Here is a 21,978-nt window from a genome sequence, read left to right as displayed (position 1 = left end):
GATTGTGACATGCAGCATTTTATGATGTTGTGTAAAATAAATTATCTTCCAAAATTTGGGAAGGAAGCGCAAGCATGTTAGCAGAATGCCCATTTAAAACAGGAAAAAAGGCTTGTGATAACAAATAATTAATAACGCTGCGAGTCCTTGAGCACTGAATGTGCAGCACAAGACTTAATTGTATAATCAAGTAACGATGCAGGGACTTTGCTGAGATAAGAGCCTGAAGGTCTGTCACAGTGCCACTTTTATGTCATAAAAAGCACTGATTATGACTCGCTATAAATCAGTATCTAACTCGTACTGGGGCACACTAATACGCTTCACAAAGCTCCAGTGTGCTGCATGGTTATTGAAACTTTACAGATTTATAACAGGAAAATATATCTATGAGTAACCCTGAAATGATACTGAGACAACACATATGAGCCCTTTTGTGAAAGTCACAATCAGGGCTATAACACGAGACCCTGACACAGCACAGGACAAAGGAGTCTGAGGCTCAGGCGCCTCCTAGAGGCACAGGAGCCTCACTACACCAGAGGAGATCGCGTCAAAAAGGATTCTGCTCAGGAACGTTTGTACTGTGAGTTTAGGCAACACTTAGTTGGGTTTAACCTGATATATGAAACCCTCAGTTTGATTCTGTAATTGGTGTGGCACTGTTTGTATTTGCACCCTGCACTTGTTTTACTGTAAACTGACCTCAGTAAAAGTGCTTTCTTATGCGCCTCTCAAGGCAGGACTATTTACATCTGGGGTGTGATGAGTGTACTGGATGACGTCTTACTTTCTAAATTAAGCAATAAAATCATCAGGAGAAACAATGCTCGTCAGAACACATATGAAAAACATTAAAAATGAAGCCAAATACCTCGATTTTATAAACTCCCTTTCATTGACTGCCTCCATTGACTGTGTTCTTTTAATTTATAATCATTTAATGAAAAGGTTTTTAGTTTTAGTCTTTTTTAGTGAGAATGTGTATTATTGTGTTGTTACATAATTTTAAATGGAAAATCCCTAATTTTGCATTTAGTCTTTTTATTAAATTTTAAATATTTAATTCTGGATTCTCTGAATGTCGTCTGGCCTGTTCAATAGATTTTGATTTAAAAGGCTTCCGATGTGATGTTTATGCCACCACGGGTTCATCCTTCAGTGTCAAATAGATGGTGTCTCCAACTTACACACCAGGTGTGGTTTGACACACCTGGTGCATTCAGCCTAACCCTAATCCTAAACCCTTCAACTATGAATACTACATGTACAATCTCTCTGTCCTCTCTCTCTCCATCCTCCTCACTCCTGTGCACTGACAATAGAAATAATAGACAACTAGAAAATAACAAAGAAATAATCTATAATATTTAATACCTATAACACACTGCTTAGTGATGTGAAATCATCATCAGTGAACGTGGGCAAAACAGAACCCACATTAATTGTATAATTTTTTGCTGATTTTTGACTCAGAACTAATCAGGCATAAACTGATCCATATTCATCCAAGATGAATACAGGCTGCTGCTGGTCACTGACAGGTAACATCCTTTTCATATCTGGGTACAGGGCATGCAATACATCCAGTACATCACAACTGTTTTGGCCAGTGCATATGATGTGTCTCCCAAAGTGCAAGCCAAGCAAAATCTTCCAGAGCTTAAAAAAAAATGAAGCCAACTAAAAACTGTAGTTGCTCTAGCGGCCCCCTGAGGCTGGTTCCAAGAGCCCGTCAGTCTCCATAGATCACCTCTGCTGACTGAAGTCAATTAACCTGACCTTTTTTTGGCTTCTGGAGCACTTTTAATAGAATTAAATGACAAATAATACAAAATGCATGGAGGTTGCCAAAACATTAACATTGTGGTAAAAACCACTGGGTGATGTCATGTTGGCTATGTCCATTTTTTAAACAGCCTATGGTGCAAGCCTGCACAGGAAACAGGATACTGGATAAATAGATGTTAGCAAAGTTGGATACAGCTTCTGAAATGTGAACACTGAAGTGCCCTAAACCTGCATTCTTGTTAATGGCCAACAGAGGTCGACTGGTGGTTGCAAAAAGACTTCTGATGGTACTGAAATCTTTAGGAACAAAGCCTCGCTCCTTTCTCTGAGACCTCTGAGAACAATTTCCTTATAACTTTATATTCACAATGAACAGGTTACCCTCATTTCCTAATTACTTGTTAATAATAAGTCCACCTTTTATATAATAGCTGACTGTAGTTCATTTTCAAGATTTTCTGAATTATACACAAATAAGCTTTGCCCAAATGCAACCTCTTAACAGCTTTTGGATACTTTGTCATTTAAGAGTTCCCTTTAGTTATGTTTTTGTCAGCTGATGAAGCAGATTATCTTGTGTTTGTTTCTTTGTCCACCAACTATTGCTAGACAATCAGGTGTTGAGAAAGCAAACGTGCCTCACAGGTGTATCTTAGGCCCCTAGCTACTCAAATGACCTGTTTTTAACATTTATGCACTTATAACACCTATAAATGCATTATATATATATATATTTTTTTTATTTCACAACAATAATATCAAATATATATTCACAAAACTTCAGTTATGGATGATATTATGACACCATCAGGCTGTTCAGCAACCACCTAGCAAGGGGCTAAAATTACCTGCTTTCTGCACACACTTGAAAGCAGCCTGTCATTTTAATTTCAAGAAAGTAACATCTCATTTGTATCCAGAAAAGCTGAATCATATGTGCTATATTATAACCTCATCATATATATATATATATATATATATATATATATATATATAGGTAATTATACCTATATATATAGGTATAATTACTTAATAGCTAACAAGATAAATTACTTTGATCACTGGTGTCCTTAAAAAAAATGTATTGCATGATTTGTTTTTTTTAATTGTTAATATTGAAAAGACTAATGGGAAATCAGGCATTTCATGAGACATCTTACCTTCAGTTGCAGATATTAATCAACAGGTAGCTTAACTTTAACTGTGACTGCAGGCAGCTTTCCAGACATCCTGTCTGTTCCTCAGCAGGAAGCCAAAGATTTCACATTCACTCCCTTCAGCTCTGAATTAATCCAGGTGATTCATGGCCTCTAAGGTAAGATATCTCTCTGTCTCTCTCGCTCTTTTTTTTTTTTTTTTTGAAGGATAGCTGCTTCCCCCTCCTCTGGGGCCTGGGACTACAGCCTGCTGAGCTCAAAGAGACACCACTGCATGAAAATGATGGTAAGAGTGCTGAAAATATTCTCAAATGAGTCACTGAATTCAAAATGAAGTTGAATTGTTTAGGTTTATATTTAGGTCAGTTTTATGCAGCAGTATTGATTTATTGTAGTCAGCAGTTAGCCTATAACATCTTGAAGACATATTTTATGTTGTTACTACAAGGATGCGTAGCCTACAGAGGGAGTCACAGACACATTTGTCAATGAACATGGAAATCCGCTTACAGCAATATTAGACTGTTATTGTATTTTTCTGTAAATGCTAAATATGGGTACTTAAAGTGTTGCTGCAATCCTGTGAGACATGAGACGTTTTGCATGATAAAATGTAACCCTAACATGGAGCAAATGCTGCTAAAACTCCTAAGAAGGAGCTAAAGGGTATGCAGAATTGTATTTGTACTTCGCATACATTATGCATTTGATTCCCACATTATGTAAGCATATCTATGTAGCATTAATGGAAAAATTCACATCCTGTCTTTTCATCCTTTGATCGGAGGATTATTTATTGGTCAGCATGAAGGCTTGAGCAGATAGAAACTTATTACGCAACATCCCGGCTTGTGTGCACCCAGAGCTTACACAGCTTTGTTTAAGTTTTTGAGTGAATTTAAAGAAATCCTGCAGGCTCAGGTTTAGTTTCAGGTTAAGGAGGAAGGAATACAAATGACATCGCTCTGCTACACTCTTCACAGTTTGTGCTCATAGAGCGTGCAAACTGATATGCAGAGACTGATGTGTTTTTCCAAAGCTTCTAGACAGGTACACAGTAAATCAGTGAGTGAATTTATCTTCTGTTTTCTCATGTGTGCAGCACTCTGTAGATTACAGATCTGTTTAGACCAGCTTCCTGTGCCTGGCTCATGGACTTAACCATTTATGTGAGTCTGTGCATGTAAAGTATGATCCATTGCTGCTGGTGCTTTCATATCTCGAATGGCTGTGTGTCTGTGTGTAAATATGCATGTGTGTGTTTAGATGGGGGTATGGGAGAGGGGGTGGGAGGGTGGCTCTGCTCCTCATTGGCTGAATTTTTCTCTCTGGCAACGAAAAAACGTGATGCTGGCTGCAGAGGCACTGCAGTGTGTGCTGCAGCGAGAGAGTGAACGAGAGGAAAAGAGAGGCCAGTGTGTATGCGTGTGTGAGTGTGTGTGTGTCCGAAAGAGAGAGAGAGAGAGAGAGAGAGAGAGAGAGAGAGAGAGAGAGAGAGAAAGGAGGGGGGTGGGCAGGCAAAATAAGCCACATGCATAAGGAGGGAGCCAGAAGCACAGAGAGAGAGTGTGTGTATGTGTGGAAACACTGCGCATGTGTGACTGTGAGGTGCACTGACGGGAGCAGACGGAGGAGGAGAAAGAGCAGCAATGAACGGCAGCGGAGCCAAGAGGAGAGAGAACAGCAGGGGAGACGGAAGGGAGGAGAAGTGAGGTTCACCTGAAAGAAAGAAAGAAAGAAAGAAAGAAAGAAAGAAAGAAAGAAAGAAAGAAAGAAAGAAAGAAAGAAAGAAAGAAAGAAAAGGAAGGGGACATACACAGAAGCACAGAAGCTCAGATCGCTACACAGAATGAGCTGTATAATTTGAGAAAGCAAGAGGAAAAAAAGGGATGGAGAAAGGGATACCAGAGGGAGACGTCCAGCCACAGGTCAGAGGAGAAGGAGCAGGGTTGAGGGAGTGAAGGACAAAGATCCCAGAGAAAGGAGACAAGTGATGCGGAGGTCAGTGAAAGCAGCTCTGAGACATGATGTATCCACCTGGCAACAGCTTCCTCCATCTTACTGCTCCATCGTTTCCTCCCTTCACTGCTGCTAGTTGCTGATGCTTCTAGAAGAAGACCGAGAGGAGAGAGCATCCTCCCTCGGACAAAGAGACCGCACGGCTTGGTTTATCTTCACAGAACAGCGCTGACGGCAAAGACATCTCAGCAAAAAAAAAAAAAAACAGGAACGAGGAGGCGAGAAAGGACTGAAACAAGACAAGTGCGTAGACAGACAGGTGAGGCTTGGTGTGCGCTTCACGGTGAAGATAACAGGTTTTTCTGTGTGTTGCTCTTCAGATTCTGTATCTGTGTGATCTGTACATTTCAGGTCTGTGAGGTGTGGCTCATGTACATCGAGTGTCCTTCGGTTTTTATCTTTCTGCTTGCATGAAACAGGTAGCGGTGGCCTTTGCGTTTTCCTTTGTTACATTAAGCTTGGATTTACATGGTTGTTGCATCATAGCCATCCATTTTGCAGACACACACACACAAACACACACCGCCGACATGGATGGATGAATGGAGACACACATGTGTACCTGCACAGTGGTACACCTGCTCGCATACTCATCTGCACAGACCATAAACAGTAGCTGGAAACTGTGAATAGAGCCTGATCATGTGTGAATTTGGGTGTTGATGCTATCTTGAGGTTTGCTTATCTCCAGTAGTTTTGACATTTGACAGACCTCTGCATGGACAGACAGCGAGGGCAGGAGGAGGGAGGGTGGTGGTAACAGGGACGGGGCAGGAACGGGCTGTTCTGTAGCTGTCAGCATCTCCATACATTGGCGCTGCAGTGAGAGTGCTCGGTACACCATGCTGCGATTGCATAACTGCTGCTCCCAAACGCACCCCTCCCACATGCGAACCAGCACACTAAAGCCAGTCCATCTCACACAGTCCGAGCATTTTGGCCACCTCACTTCAGCTGCTCACGAGTCCCTCCTGAGCATCATCAGAGCCATCAGCCTTAAACATGTGCTGAGACAGCCTCTTTAAAGAGGGAAACAAAATCAATTGCCTCAATCAATTGAGCCACCGTTGTTGAGGAGCTCGCAAATTTTTTTTCCCTCATAAATCTTCTATGAGGTCTGTGTGAGGCAGAGAGACATGCAGGTTGTTGCTTTTATTTTACTGCCTGTGTGCAGCTCTGCCATGTTGCTGTGGGAGCTACACAGATGAGAACAAAGAGCGCTTGGCTGTAATGAATTGCGAGGGAAAATGGCCGATGTCTGCCATGAATGACAGCAGGCTGAATTATTAAAAACAACACCTCGCAGCTCATGCACTAAGTGCTCTGTGCTCATGCAAAAACACAAACATCAGACTGCAATCACACAGCTGTAAATATGACAGATGAATGGTTACAAACATGTGCCTAAAAATGCTGGTAATAATATAGAGATGTATTTAAATGCTGTTTAAAATGTATAATGTTGACAGCAGCATACTGGATTGTAATGTAGTGGCCAAAGGCAGGAAATGAAACTTTTATATATCATATATATGGCCTTAAAAATAATAAGAAAAACAGGAATGTTAAAAGGGGAAGAGCAGAGTTGCATTTGCCGTCTGCCTTTATATAGTAGCAAACATGATTTGTTTCCAGTTGGAAAATACACCACAGAAGCAACTCATCCTTTTGAATCAGCAGAGAAAAGCTGCAGCCAGCAAACATACAGCAAATCTGGGGATTTGTCCTCAGAGTCCGCTAAGGTCACTACATGTTATGCAATCAAAATACAGCGTAATATTTAACACGGGTTTGACTGGACGTTTGTTGACAGTTTTTTACCAGCCGAGGTACGAATGTGGATGCAAATCTCAACATAGTTGGCATACCTGACATACTGCTGGTATGAGGCATCGGGGCTCAAAGGCCCGTCCTTCTGCTCTCTCTCCATCCGGAGAGGTAGATGGGAGACAAACAGAGACTGACATATTTTCACTGAGAAAATGAGACAGACAGACATGGAGACCTGCACACCGTCTCTATGACTCATTCAGAACATGGTGCCCTTCTCCTGCACTCTGATGCGCACAGGTGGAATCTATTCACTATGATCAGGAAGACCAGGGCTGAGGTCTTAGTAAATGTGTGTGATTAAATCTACCATTAAATATAAGTCACATTTAAAAATCCCAATTTTAGCATCAGATATCAGCCGGTTATCTGGGTCGTCTGTTTGTGTGTCCAGGAATGTAAAGGGTGGTGCCCTGTACGTGATAGGGAGTATGCTGGTGAGAATGTTCTCGGATATGTGTGTGTGTGTGTGTGTGTGTGTGTGTGTGTGTGTGTGTGTGTGTGTGTGTGTGTGTGTGTGTGTGTGTGTGTGTGTGCGTGGCTCTGAAATGTGAATGCAGCTCTGTGTGTGTTTTAATGGTATGAGGAATGTGCTGCTGAGGCAGCCTCCTCTAACATCTCTGTGGTCAGCTCTCCTCTTCCTCCTCGTGCTTGTGATGATGAGGTCAAATGCCTGCCATGATTTCATTAGTGTAATAATTCCTGCGCAGGAAGATTCAGCTATACACACAGACGCACACAAGCACACAAGCAGTGTCAAGGCTGTGGAGGGCTGCAGCAGTTTACTCTGTGTTAATATGGTATCCTGGTAGAAGATGAGCTCCTTACATAACCGGAGAGGGTTCTTTCGATTAGGAGGAGGCCGCGCCAAGACTGGCCCATCAGCAGGCAGTTTGTATCAGTTATCAGCCCTTTTCATAACACTGTCACCAAATTAGAGGGTAATTTTAGCTACTTCATCTCCCCCAGGCTCAAAGGATCCTCATGCAGTCTAGATCCTTTATCAAATTGACCCTTGCCATTGTCAGAGAGAGTTATTTTTACAAGCTGTGTCTAGATGTGAAAGATCTTTTTTGATTATTAAACATTTGGTCACAAATGGATATTTCAGACAGAAATTGAACGTTAGGTAATAATAAATTTTTTTAATTTATATGTATATATATATATATATATATATATATATATATATATATATATATATATATATATATATATATATATATATATATGATCTTTGGATTCTCATAGATTATTTGTGAAGCACTGTTGGCAACTTAAAGACCTGATTTATGCCCGTTAATTGTTTTTTAAATACATATTTTTATATTTTTTTTGACCTAGTACAAATTCACATCATCATTCATACAGAGAAGGAGGGAAGCGCTCCGTACCTCTGACAGCTGATCTGATAAGTGCAATGATAAGTCTTTACTCATAGAATTAATATTTGTTGATCAGTTTTTTCCAATATTCCTGAAGAACAAAATGACCCCTTGAGGATACCTGAGTACCTCTATCTCTATCACTATCAAGACTTCCTAGGTTTTGTGTTTTAAACAGCACTTGGTAAAAATGTATATAAGAATTAAAGCAAAGAAAAACCTTGACTAAATAGGATACAGTCTAAAATGAACAAAATCTTCCTTATTTTCAATCATACAGTATATGCAGTATGCTACATCAGTGTCTACTCATATCAAACATAGCTGAAATTTTAAATAATAAGTACAAATAATCCCCATGAACCAAAAGCTCGGGGTTCAGACTGCTTTAAAGCTTTGTTTCAGATTGTTTTTCTGCTACTGACTTTCTATGATGTCAAAGAAAGAGCATATTCTAAATATGGTCATTTTAAGCACACCGCTTTAGCTGTTAGGACATCAGCTCCACCCACCTGCTGTTCAACCCTTATGTCTCAGAGGGGCAGCCAGTCAAAAGAAAGTGGCTTGTTTCAGTGCATTTTTTTTTCAGTTTAAATATATGTATACAGTCCCTGTACATAGCAAAACCCATCTCAAGGTGCTTTATATTATAAGATGAAGACCTTGCAATATTAGAGAGAGAGCCCCACTGATCAAATGATTCCCTATGTGCAAGCACCTGGTGAGAGTGGGGAAGAGAAACTCCTTATTAACAGGACGAGATCTCCTGCAGAAACTGGCACGTGGAGGTCCATCTGCTTTGACTGGTGGGGATATGAGCACAGAGATGGACAGAGGATCAGTGAAAGGGTTGCACCAAAACTCAGGATGATATAAAGAAGGATTATTTTAAGCTATGAATCATGTGAAACTACTCTTGTAGAATCCAAGAATTAAAGCATAAAGCTGGAAATTAGGATTACAGGTCCCCTTTAAATTTGTAAATATATGGATCAAAACATAAGTATAGAATCCAAATCAGTTGACTGGCCTTTGTGCTTTACTTTAAATGTACCGAATCCCAGTTTGATATCTAGCAGTGTTTAGAACTGTGTGATCATATAGTCTTCTAAGGCTACGTTCATACCGCAGGCCTTAATGTTCAATTCCGATTTTTTTCTGCGGGGTCGTTCCAAATATATGTGACTTGTATGCGATCTCCTGTGTGAACTGCAAACAACCTAAAAGTGTCCCGTTTGTGCAGTAAAGGATGCAATAACGTCACATGTAGCGAGCGTGCTCAGTGTTTGCGGAAGTAAACATGGATCGGGATGCAGAATAGTGACATTTGTCGAGTGTCAATGACATACAGTCGGATGAATGCGACCTAACCGTACAGACACAGGTCACATTTGAAAAGATCAGATATGTATCGGATTTAGGACCTCATAAGTGGCTGGTCGTATTTGTAAAAATTGGATCTGTGTTGTTCAGACTGTCGCATAAGTAGCCTTATTTTTGAAACCTCAAGAAAAGAAGTTGGAGAAAGATTTAGTTTTTGACTCTTGAGAAGAGTTTCATGTCAATTATTAAACTAACTGTGACATCTGTGAATTATATTCATATCATATCATAATCAAATCAAAGCCTATAAGCTGTATCATATATGCCCGTGTAAATATCTTTTGAAAGAATCAAAGTATTTAAATGAAAATAAGATAGCACTTTGCCTTAACTGCTAACACTGAGCCTTATGAAATGTGTATGAATGTCTACTGTATGCGCAAGAGGATGAGAAGGGCTATTTTGGTAGGACTGTTGCAGCATTGCAGTGCTGGATGGACACATTTTGTGTGATTGTGAGTGATGTTCCCTCACACCTGTGTGTGTGTGTGTGTGTGTGTGTGTGTGTGTGTGTGTGTGTGTGTGTGTGTGTGTGTGTGTGTGTGTGTGTGTGTGTGTGTGTGTATGTCAAGAGATTAATAGAGAGTGGATAAATGGGAGAAACAAAGCCTAAAAAGGCTCGCTGCAGAGTGATGGGCTAAAGCACTTCCGCCGGCTGCGTACATCTTCCTCAGTCAGTGTGAATCTGCAGCAGGGGATGGGGGCAGGAAACCACTGAGAAGTGACTAGATAAACAACCCAGAAATAGAAACCAGGACCTGTGCTATGCTCCCTTTTCTCTCTTTTTTTTTTTTCCTCTCATTCGCTCTTCCTCGCCATGTAGGTCACCTCCTCTGCTCAGTTTTTTTTTCCTCTAATGAATCATCACTGTTGACAGCCGCGCAGAGAATGAAAAGATGTGTCATCCTCCCTCTTCTGCTATTCGGCAGCTTTTGTTTTGGTCAGGCTAAAAATTTTTCATCTGTGTACTTGTTCTTTCTCACAAAACCCACACACAGTATGACACAAGCTCTCCATGCTGATTGTAAGTCGTTCCCACGCGTGTTGGAGTCAAACCGACGCAGCTCAGATGATGGCTGAGTGCTGACAGGAAACAGGAGGAGTGACAAGAGTAGGCCTGCAACTGTGGCACAGTCACCTGCTCTAACAGCATGGTGTGGCAAGCTGTGGCTTTAAATACATGTCAGTTACATTTCCTGCTTCTATGCAGCCAGTTTACAGCACAGTTCACTTTCGATTAACTTTAAGTCAGACAGTTTGGCTTTTTAAAGGCTGTGAGAGGGCTTTAGGTGTCTTTGCTTTGTTTGGGGTGGCACAGATGTTCAGTTTATCTTTAAAACACGCGTGTAAGCGTAAAATAAGAAAGCAAAAATTACATTTGATGAAATTTAGTTTGATGATGTCTGGTCAAGACAGTCTGCACTGTGGTGTACGCTTTATGACTCAGTAGTTCTTCGATCCACAGCTACAGCTTTGCTTGAAGCATATGTACTTTTGCATGTAGGTGTATGTTCACCAGAACACTCATACTGTCTACGACACTGAATCATACAGGCTGAAAAGTATAAATGAAAGGCATACACTGAGTGGTAACTTTATACAAACACAACCTGTGTAATTCTTTTTGCCTTAGCACATTACATATCAGCATAATCTTCAGACCTGGCAGCACACTGATTATGTTTATTCACAGGAAAGGCATGTTCCTGTGCTGTGCCCCAGATCGTCTGACAACATGATATTTATCTTTGTAGCAGCTCACCTGAGCCAAATACAAAAGGAAAGGATAACCAGTTTTTTTTTACCCTAAATGAACTCTACACACAGATAGAGTCAATCATGTGCACATTTTTTTTTTTGTTTCAAGGATTTTTTTCTAGAATCAAGGCTAACATTATTTTGTTTCTTTTTTCCTTTACTCTTCACAGGTACGTAGATGGACCAAAGGAATCCTATCATGGGACTGAGGCACCAAACTGTTATCACTCTTTCTGCTTAGTTGGGAAAACTATTTGAAAGTCCAAATAAACCATCCTTCACTCCCACCTCTGAGGAATTCAGGAGCCTTGGAGATTTAAGGAGTCACAGCAACAGCTTTTTGGAGCATTTTACGACACCTTCCAAAAAAGGCCTCCTCCCCATTTCTTATCATTGAGCCACTGCAAGGGTCACACAGGGTCACCTGACCACCGGACCAAGAACTTATTCTTTCTTTCTCACGCACTCAAGTTGATGTGTAACACATCCCCAGCCAAAAACAGGAAGTTAAGCAGCGGGGTTGAGCAAGAAACATATTTAAAGCAGGGCGCAGGATATCGTTTCAGACAATACCTCGTGGACCTTTCTGAACTGCCTGTAACCAACCCTCCGCTAACCTGTACTGTATGTGTACATGTGAGAATCTCTGTGCATATGAGATTATTTATTGGTGTTATCTGTATGCTGAACAGTTCTTGTGTGTGAATAGCCATCAGAGACAGCACATCAACATCAGCATAAGTGAGTTAAAACAAAAAAACTACCTTCAAGTAGTCAACACTGGTCAGATACTGTAAGCTGGACTGTTAAGTCATTTGTACATATTAGCTGTGACAGAATAAGAGCTGCAGCTTGTGGTGCTCTGGCAAAGCTCTCCTATCTGTCTCCACCTCATAAAGACTCAGGCTGACAGTAGTGCCCACCAAGAGGGCGGGCCGATCTCTGAGGAAAACATGGAGGCAACCATCCGTCCCCATGTTCCCTCTAATGGCTGACTTCAAAGAAAGACTCTAATCTTTTTGCCCTTGCACAGAACCAGACTGGGTTGTCCAGTGCTGATTAAAGCCACAGCCTCTCTCTTTTTTCCACTTCCAAAATCGTGCGAATGTCCTGCCTCAGGCGTCAGCCCGTCACCATCCCGATGGACACCGTCAAGATCATCCAGTCTGAGAAGTTTCCCAGAGAGTGCCCTGTGCCCGTCACCCAACCGCGCTATGCCCCACCCCCTAGAGTGGCGTGGGACGGTGGAGGTGAGGGCGAAATCATTGTCAACCAGGCCTGCAGCGACCTAACACTGGACATAGCAGGGTCTCCCAGGCCGATGGTATCCCCCCCGGCCCCCGTGATGCGCAGGGATCAGAGCTTCCTTGCGCAGCGCAAAACCAGTGCCAATGAAATCTGCTACCACCAGTTCCACTACAAGATGGACGACGTCATAGTCAATCAATACGTGCTGCGTTCCTCTTCCACCTCTTCCTCTTCTTCCTCCTCCTCCTCGGGACCCGTCATGCCGTGTGAGCCCCTGGATTGCCCCACCTGTGGCCACACCTATAACTTTGCCGGGAAGCGGCCGCGCATCCTCTCCTGCCTGCACTCAGTGTGTGAGGAATGCCTGCAGATCCTCTACGAGTCCTGTCCCAAGTACAAGTTCATCTCCTGCCCCACGTGTCGGCGTGAGACAGTGCTGTTCACTGACTATGGCCTGGCTGCTCTGGCCATCAACACCAGCATCCTGAGCCGCTTGCCCTCTGACCCCAACGGGCCCGTGCAGTGGGGCGGGGACGCCGACCGGAGCTGCTACCAGACTGTGCGTCAATACTGCCAGTCAGCCTGCACCTGCCAGATTGCCAACCCCTTGTCTTCCTGTGGCATCATGTAGACAGGGAGAGGCACTGCAGGCATGACTCGAGACCGCCCCACCACCATCACCACCACCACCACCACCACTCCTCGTCTATAAGCTCTGCTTGTTCTGCCAATCCCCCCTCACTCACACATACGGTAAATAAATCCCTCCATAGATGTTATCTCTATATATTTAATAGCACAGATGGATGCTGTGTGGGACAAACGGATGCCGGTGGTTCAATAAATAGTAAATAAATGTATTTTATGTATGGACTGGAATCCTGTTCACCCTCTCTCGTTTGGTTGGACGTGTTTGTCTTTGACATCTCTTTACATGGGAATGCCTGGGGAGGTCCGTCTCCCCCACCCTAGGTGAATAAAGATTATCTAAATGAGAAACAGCACCTCTGTGTGGCCTGCACTTGTTGGGGAGAGTATGGGTGGGAATCAGAGTACTCACAATACTGTCACAATACATACTCCATGATAAAGGTATCACAATACAGCAATTCTGTAATATTTAATACATAATTAAATGAAGTGCGAAATAAAAACATCAGCTGTGGCCTCCTCCCCCTGCTCTTTCTACAGGGAACACCCCCTTGTCCACCACACCATTAAGAATTAATGTCTTTTTTAACAAAGACTTAGACACAGGGATATCACAGCGTGCTGCAGTTGCACAGAGATCATTCTTCCTCTAAACATCAACCTGCTGCTACATAGGATTATTTGCAAAGGTCTCTAAATTAAACAGAGCCATATCCTGATATCGGATGAGCAATTATTAACTCTCAGGTTTGCTCCCCGCCCCCCGCTGTCCTCTATGTTTTTGTTCACTGGATCTTCTGTTAAACACCCCGATGAGAATCGACTCTGGAGAGTTTTATTGTCAGGGAAATCTGTTTAAAATACCTGCATGCTTAAGAAAAATAGTCCTGAGTGAACACTACAGACACAAGTAGTTTTTGTTTTAATAATTTTAAATCACCAATGACGGCTTTTTAAGGAAAGAATCCTACAGAATGAATGCTATTCTTACCTTCATTTTGTGACAAAGTTGAGATGAAAATCCCCAAATTGGCTTGTTGTTTCAGGGGTTTTTACCCCTTGGCCAAAAATTCTTTAACTTGAATAATTAAAATCTCTTAAATCAACACATCAATTACTCCAAATCTGAAATAGTCGATTGACTGATTGAAGTTCAACAGTGAGCAAATGATGAACAATTTATTTATTTACCAGTTAAATTCTTACAAGTAATGAGTTGGTTCAAGTCTCCAAAATATATTTCTTTTCTGAGCTTCATATATGTACACTCACCAGACACTTCATTAGGTACACCTTGCTAGTACTGGTTTGGACCCCCTTTTGCCTTCAGAACTGCCTTTATTCTTCCTATTATTGTGGCATAGACTCAACATAGTTGCTGCAGATTTGTCAGCTGCACATGCATGAGCATCTCATGGTGCTCCATTGGATGTCTCCACTGGTGTCTGAAGGCCAATCCATGAAATGATTTGAGGTTTGTGACCTGGCGTCACTAAAGGAATGGACATGGTCATTCCTTTATGAACTGTGTTGTGTTGTTTAAACAATGCTTAACTGGTGCTAAGATTGCCAAAGTGTGACGAGGAAAAAATATCCCCCACATGAAGCAAGGATGGAGCAATGTTTTCATGTTGTTTATACCACATTGGGACCCTGCCATCTGAATGTTGCAGCAGAAATCAAGACTCATCAGACCAGGCAACATTTTTCCAGTCTTTTGTTGTCCACTTTTGATGGGCCTGTGTGGACTGTAGTCTTGGTTTCCTGCTCTTATCTGACAGTAGTGGCACATGGTGTGGTCTGCTGCTGCTGTAGCCCATCTGTTTCATTATTTGACATGCTGTGCGTTCAGAGATGCTCTTCTGCACACCTTGGTTGTAACGAGTGATTATATGTGTCAGTGTTGCCTTTCTAGCAGCTCAAAGCAGTCTAGCCGTTCTCCTCTGACCTCTGACATCAAAAAGACCGAAGTGGCCGGTGAGTGTAACTGCTGATGATTCAATAACGTTGATCTTTTTCCATCTTATCGATGGAAAAAGATCAACGTTATTGAAATTGCTATTTGTAAGGTAGGTTTTCACATTAAGCAGAATGTCTGTAGAAACTCTGCGATGTGTAATCAAAGTTCTTCTTATACATGAGGAGAACCACAGCTTCATTTATCATACTGAAGCACATTTCCATTACAACAAGACAAAACTCAGGAACTATATTATTCTTTTATTTGCAGCATAGCCAGCATTAACTGGTAAAAACAAACAAACAAAAACAATGACATTAGACATTTTTCTAATCAAGCTTATGTTAATTGTAAGTAATGACAGAGAACCAATCTATCCATTTAGTTCAAAGTCAAAAACAGTACTGAAATGCCTTTTTTTTGTACATATTATACAAGTATGCTTTTCGTAGTTATACAACACGGCAGAATGGTGCATAAAAGGATGAATAGGAAGTTGTTTTAAAAGCAGTTAAAGTGCTCATACTTTTGAAGGAAAGCTTATCCTCCTCTGAATCTCTCATGTCGAAACATCAAGCCAGACACTGTGGTCCATTTATACAGTTTTGTCTCTCCTCCTCAACAGCTGGCTCAGCCGTCTCCGGGCAGAGTTTTTCTCAGATGACTGCATCTGTTGGCTTTACAGATAAAAAATTCATTCGAAAGAGATGAAATGAGCCGCTGTGGAAAAGCGGAGGCAGCATTTATGCTACGTTTCATGAAAAAAAGTACCAAATGTTCAAGGGGAACAGATGAACTGTCTGAAAATGAACCCTCAGCAAAGCCTCCCCATCCACCATGCATTAGCTCTGGGCCACTGCATCAGTGTGGCTGGCTGCCATGTTGGAGCAACTCACACATTTTCTCCAAAGATCACGCATCATAAGAGATTAACACTATCCCCCCCTTAGAAGGTACTGCTATAAATACTACAGCTTACCTCTTTGTATCTGAAGCAGCAGACCCCCCTCTTTTCAAGAGCATAATTTTTCTCCTCCAGCTCATTTTAAGTTTTTTGGTCTCCTCCTGTGTAGACTCCTGAAGAGGAACAGAAGATTAATAGACAATAAAATAACATATGTCTCAGAAAACTCACAAGAAAATATCACACATTATACAATGTAAGCATTCATTTTCTGTAATAATGATTTATTTTTTTTAGGTAAAAATGATCTTTTATATTTTTTTAAATGTTCTACTTTATTTTCTTGGTCTTCTGCATCCTCCTCCTGCAGGTCATATATACTCGTATGCTGCCCCCTGCAGTCTGCATTCAATTTTTCTGCAATGGGGACACACATAAGATTTCATCAACAAATAAATAAATAGTCATTTATTCCAACAACAGAATAAAAAATGTTGACAAGAAGTGTAATCAGGAAAAAATAAATAAATAAGGGGAAGATAACTCACTTAAATGCATCATGGCAAGTGTTGTGTCTGAAGCTGATCTCTGCCGAAAATGTCTGTGTTTCTGCTGCTTGGCTTCGCTGCTAACATGCTCTGCATTTACAGTATTTTCAATACTATGACAATCCTCCTCTGCAATTGCAGATTCACTCTGATGGGTCTCAGGAGCCTAGAAGAAAACAAATATAGATCTCTAGTTTCCATGAAAATTTCTTGTCCTCACTAATTTGACAAGCTCGTGCCAGTTTTATTACCTGTCAAACCGGTTACAAGATCTTAACTGTGTTGCAGAGGGATTAAAAATGAATAATGAATGACGTTACCTGGCTCAACTGGATATTTTGATGTTCCCCAAAGACATCTGCCTCCATTTGTGGCGCTTGATCTGCTTGCATCTGTTCTCTGGCAAAACCTTCTAGCTTTTGACACACCTGCTCCAAGTAGATGAACGCAGGACTCAGTTCTCTCTTCTTATTGACACTGAAGCTCTGCAAACATCAACAAACGAGAAAACTCTTAACTTGAACATCCTGTTGTCAGAAATACACTGAATGCATCATATTCTTAAAAATGCATGATAACCTTTTAGGTTTTATCATTAAGTTTAAAACTGTTTTAAATATTCCAAACTTAAATAAAATGATCCAGAGAATTTTCCAACATGTAGGACAGACAGTGAATGTAGCTTCAAGTCCACATTCAGTCCGGCATAAAAGAAGAAGTGCTATTATTTATTTAAAATTTAAAGTCCTTCCTCTTACATACAAGGTCTCGAATAATTAGCTTCCATCTTAGCCTAAAGACCTCTTAGTACCATATCACCCCAATAGAGCACTTTGCTCTCAGACTGCTGGCTTACTTGTGGTTCCAAGGAGACTGTTCTAAGAGCATGGATGGAGCCACCAACCCTGCAATTAGTGGACACCCCATTCAAAAAACAGTTGTTTGGTTTATTTCTGTCCTGAAGCAGATTCTGGTTGCTAAGGTTTTCTCTGAATCACCTCTTTGCTGGAAGACGTGCAAAGAAATTTTGTGCAGACATTACTTCTCTGAGTATGAAACCCTTCCATGATCCCCCTTTTTTATCTAGCCCTACCATGAGGCAGACTTGTGTTAGATAAAACACCACAACAAATTATGAAAAACTGGATTTTCTGTCCAGTGAATGCCTGCAAAATTAATAACAGGTTGTCAAACCAACATTTGCAGGTTCCTGAAACTTGAGTCAGTACCTTTTGATAAAAAGTACTGACTCAAACTAGTGGCCCACCAAACTATCAATATATCTCGGCATTCCAGTTTATAAAACTTCCTCAAGGCCAAGGGGCAGGGTGGTGAACTGCCAGGGGGACTTTCTTGGGCTGTCTCCAAATTCCTGTCACCAGTTTTAAACCGATTAACTGCTGACTGATGAAAATTCTACTTTTCGTGTCACACTTTTTGAGTGTGACAGTGTGTTAACTGAAACTTCATACCTACCAAATGGATACATCATGTTGCTTTCTGAACTTATTAAGTTTAGATGAAAAACTAACAATGGAAATCTCAACTTGTTCAGTCAGAATATCCACATTCATCTGATTGACACATGAATATGTGTGTGATTACATGTAATTACAAAAGTAAACAGTTATAAGGAATAAGGAAGCTATTTACAGCCAAGTAACCATAACTTCTTGGCTGTAAATAGCTTCCTTGTGTTGCATTACCCAAAGCCTTTTAAGCTTTGGCAAAAGAATACGAGGAAAAAAAAACATTTTGACACACACCCAGCAGCTAAAAACAAAGTATTATGAATTAATTGCAGGCAAATGGTTTAGGCAATCCAATTGTTTCATCGCCTCTATGTGCTGTTAGCATGTGCTGGTTTTCAGTGTTTTTGATTAATGAACCCAACTTCCTGTCCTCCAACTTCTGCAGTCAAAATCATTTTCCAAAACAACAAACAAGTTTTTCTGCTGTTTTCTTAAAAAAAAAACAACAAAAAATTAACAAATTAAAAAAAAAAAACCCTACAGACTTCTCCTTACATCGCCTTCATCCATTCTTCACATGCCTGCTACCCGGGCAGACTGGTTTATGAGCCCATGTGCCAGAAGACAGGCTTGTGAGAGATTGCGAAAGAGATCCTGCCTGAATAATGACATGCCTGCCTTAGTCTGAATGAGAAAACAGCTCTGTGTGTTGCAACCCTGCACAAGAAAGTAGAGGCTCTGTTAAACCTCTCGTATATTCTATCAACCATTCCTTTAATGCAAGATTGTACATGTAACTGGGACTGACTTGTGTCATCTCGAAACTGGCCCCAGAAAAGCACAAACCGAAACCAGACACAACATTTCGATGATAGGTATCTCTGGAAAACACACTGAAAGTTTGGCTCATGACAAAACAGCCTCTCACCTCTGATCTCTGCCTGTAACTAGTCATGGACAGAGTTCGTCTGCACAATCCTGACATTGGCTGGATGGAAACAGGTGGACTGACTGTCCTTCTTAGGCCAAGTGTATCTGAGCTTTGACCTCTTACTAATGCAGATGTGTGCCGTTTGATCAGAACAGATGCTTGAGGCTGCTGACTGAACACTTCATCTGATGTCAGCGCCTTTTGGTATCTAGAGTCAATCCTTTGTAGTGCTTGCTCTAATTTTGGGTTCAAGGCAGTGGAGTCTTTCTCAGCTCTGCTGGGACACAGAAGCGGGGTTGAAGAAGAGGAGAACACGGGAGCCTGTGATGCTAGCGTTGGGGCGAGTTCTTCCCTTTCCATTTCTGTATTATCTGTTGAGACAGAGGAGAATGTAGCAGGAACAGATGTGTCACAGCTGGCTGTCTCCACTCCAGAGTCCACTGATTCTGAGCGCAGGGTCGTTTCCATCTCAGAGGAAGGCGTGGGAGGATCTTTAGTATCATGTTGAAGGCACTCTGCATCAGCACATGTGTCTTCTTCAGTTAACCAAGTCTCCATGAGGTTTCCAAAGCTCCTGTATAGATTCATGCTTCTTTCTTCTCATGCACCTGTGCTGCTCGGCTGAAAAAAGAGAATGAACAAGTCACCAGCTGAGACAGCCCACGCAGTCATTAGCAGAGGTGAAGTAGAATTCACAACATGCCTTCTGATTTGTCTCTGTGCCTTCACCACGCCCATCCTCATCCTCGAGCTGCATGTCGAAACCTGCTCCTTCCTGTCACGAATCACTGGAAAGAGAAGGGGACTCAGACATAATGCAGCTGCAATGTTGGATTTGTCCTCACACCCATAACATCCAAAACATGACAAGGACAAGCCATGGCACGGTCACACACCTTCAACCTGGGGATTTTGTGTAATTACAGATGAAATAATAAAGTACATCCGAGCTTCCGAGAAGGTGAGGTAGAAACTAAGGAATGCTGATATTACAGGTCAAGTCTGAGAGCTGCCATCTGTGTGTCTCCCATGAGGCAAGAATGGAAACACACTGACGTTCCTCGGTGGATATACGGAGTCATGGAATGTGAAAAGCAGAACAGCTTAAATGATAAACGCTGCTTCGTCACTTCACAAAACGCAAAACTGATCGAATGCAAAGGCTCCTTAACAATCCTGGAAACACAAAACAGATGAGCCCCTACACGATGATCTCACAGTTATTTTTGTTGTTGTCCTGATGATGTCCATCCATCCATCCTCATCCCACTCAGGAAATAATTGCCCTCTAGTTTCAATCTGGCTGGTTTTTACGTTGTCAGTCCTTGTACCTGAACATTTTCAGAGGAACGGTTTTTGTTTTGTTTTGCTTGGTAAACCAATTAACACTGACCTATGAATCATTCACAGATAGAAAAAAAAGCACTTAACTCAAGGGATGAACCAGTGTTGTGTCTACACATAACAAAGATTCCCAAAGAGATATTAATTGAATACTTGGCATGTCTCGGCATGGTTTGCAGTGTGTCTTGAAAAAGGTGACAAGCTGGTAACAAAGGAAGAAGTGGCAGGCCTGAAAGCTGTCTACAGCAGATGAACAGTAGCTGAAAGTCATGTCCTTGAGAAATAGGAAAAAAAAAATCCAGTAAAGACCTGACACCGCTGCTGTTCACTGAAGCCTCGTCAGGTCTCAGTGAAAGGTCAAGAAGCTGTTCTCATTGAAGATGAGGAATCTTGTCAAAACTGATGGAATTATGAATGAAGAAAAGCACCATCAGATTTTGATCCACCTTTCAATACCATCTGGAAAACATCTGAAAGACAGTGGCTTAATTTTTCAGTATGACAATGACAACACACTGCAACTAAAACTATAGTTTTAAGACAGGTGTCTGACTGATGGACACTGTACTGAAAACTAAAAATTTTCACCTCCCCTGTGAACTGAGGGATATAGTTTTTAATTAATAAAATATTTTGTGTGGGGCGGTGGTTAGCACTGTTGTCTCACACAGAAGGTCCTAACCCGGGCCTTTCTGTTCTCTCCAGTTTCCTCCCACAAACCAAAAAACATGCACGTTAGGTTAATTGATGATTCTAAATATACCATAGGTGTGGATGTGAGTGTGAATGGTTGTCTGTCTCTCTCTGTTAGGCCTGTTACAGACCTGTCCAGGCTGTACCCTGCCTCTTACCCTATAACAGCTGGGACAGGCTGCAGCCCCACCACAACCCTGAACTGGATAAATTGAAGAAAACGGACTGTTAGAATAAAATATTTAATTGGTGCAATATTTGATATTGTGGGGACTGTGGCTCAGGAGCTACTCAGGCTGTTTGGAAGGTCGGTGGTTTGATGTCTGGCTCCTTCAGTCCTCATGTCAAACCGTCCTTTGGGAAGCTACTGAACCCCAAATTGCCCCAATGCATCCAGAGTGTGAGATGGATAAAAAGTTATTAAAGGAATGGGGGAGAAGTACTGTATTAATATGTGTGAGTGTGGATGAAAGTGCCCTGTAATGTGAAAATGCTCAGGGTATAAGTGCCAGTTAATCATATTTAATATATTTTATTTATTGTATTTTTTATGTAACAAGAAGACCTGGGGACTTTTTCCAGTGAGTGAAATTGAGTGGATTTTTTTCCCTGGCGTGTGACTTCTGGTGTATCTATAATTTATTATCACTTATATAAGTTGTTAATTTGATAGCTTTTAGTAAGTCTTCTGAACTATTCTTCTCAGAAGCTTTAGTTAATCATATTTCCTGTATTCCCAGGGTAACATATCCATAGTTCAAGGTCTTTCTGTTCAGAACAGTTCCTGAAATCCTGTTCCACCCGTCTTCATCATGTCACGTCGCTAGGGGTCATCCTGGAGCGTTTTTCCAGCATATTTTGGGTTTCCTTTGTGTATTTATATAAAAATATCTCTTACACGAAG

General features: G+C 41.4%; 2 protein-coding genes across 2 annotated transcripts; one reads left to right on the top strand and one right to left on the bottom strand.

The window, feature by feature from the left end:
- Window positions 1-4,686: 4,686 nt before the first annotated feature.
- On the top strand, window positions 4,687-13,575 carry rnf208 (ring finger protein 208). Its single transcript, XM_030742776.1, has 3 exons — window positions 4,687-4,949; window positions 5,044-5,226; window positions 11,494-13,575. Exon 3 carries the CDS (start codon window positions 12,429-12,431, stop codon window positions 13,200-13,202), a length of 774 nt encoding a protein of 257 aa, XP_030598636.1. The 5' UTR covers window positions 4,687-4,949; window positions 5,044-5,226; window positions 11,494-12,428; the 3' UTR covers window positions 13,203-13,575.
- A 1,993-nt stretch (window positions 13,576-15,568) lies between these two features.
- Window positions 15,569-19,836, bottom strand: LOC115789762 (uncharacterized). Its single transcript, XM_030743273.1, has 6 exons — window positions 19,035-19,836; window positions 16,955-17,119; window positions 16,635-16,800; window positions 16,421-16,503; window positions 16,162-16,259; window positions 15,569-15,859 (listed from the first exon to the last, which is right to left on the bottom strand). Exons 1-6 carry the CDS (start codon window positions 19,623-19,625, stop codon window positions 15,778-15,780), a joined length of 1,185 nt encoding a protein of 394 aa, XP_030599133.1. The 5' UTR covers window positions 19,626-19,836; the 3' UTR covers window positions 15,569-15,777.
- Window positions 19,837-21,978: the final 2,142 nt, after the last annotated feature.

Source organism: Archocentrus centrarchus, chromosome 12, assembly GCF_007364275.1.
Source record: "Archocentrus centrarchus isolate MPI-CPG fArcCen1 chromosome 12, fArcCen1, whole genome shotgun sequence".
NCBI lineage: Eukaryota > Metazoa > Chordata > Actinopteri > Cichliformes > Cichlidae > Archocentrus > Archocentrus centrarchus.
This window is presented reverse-complemented; position numbering and strand designations above follow the sequence as displayed.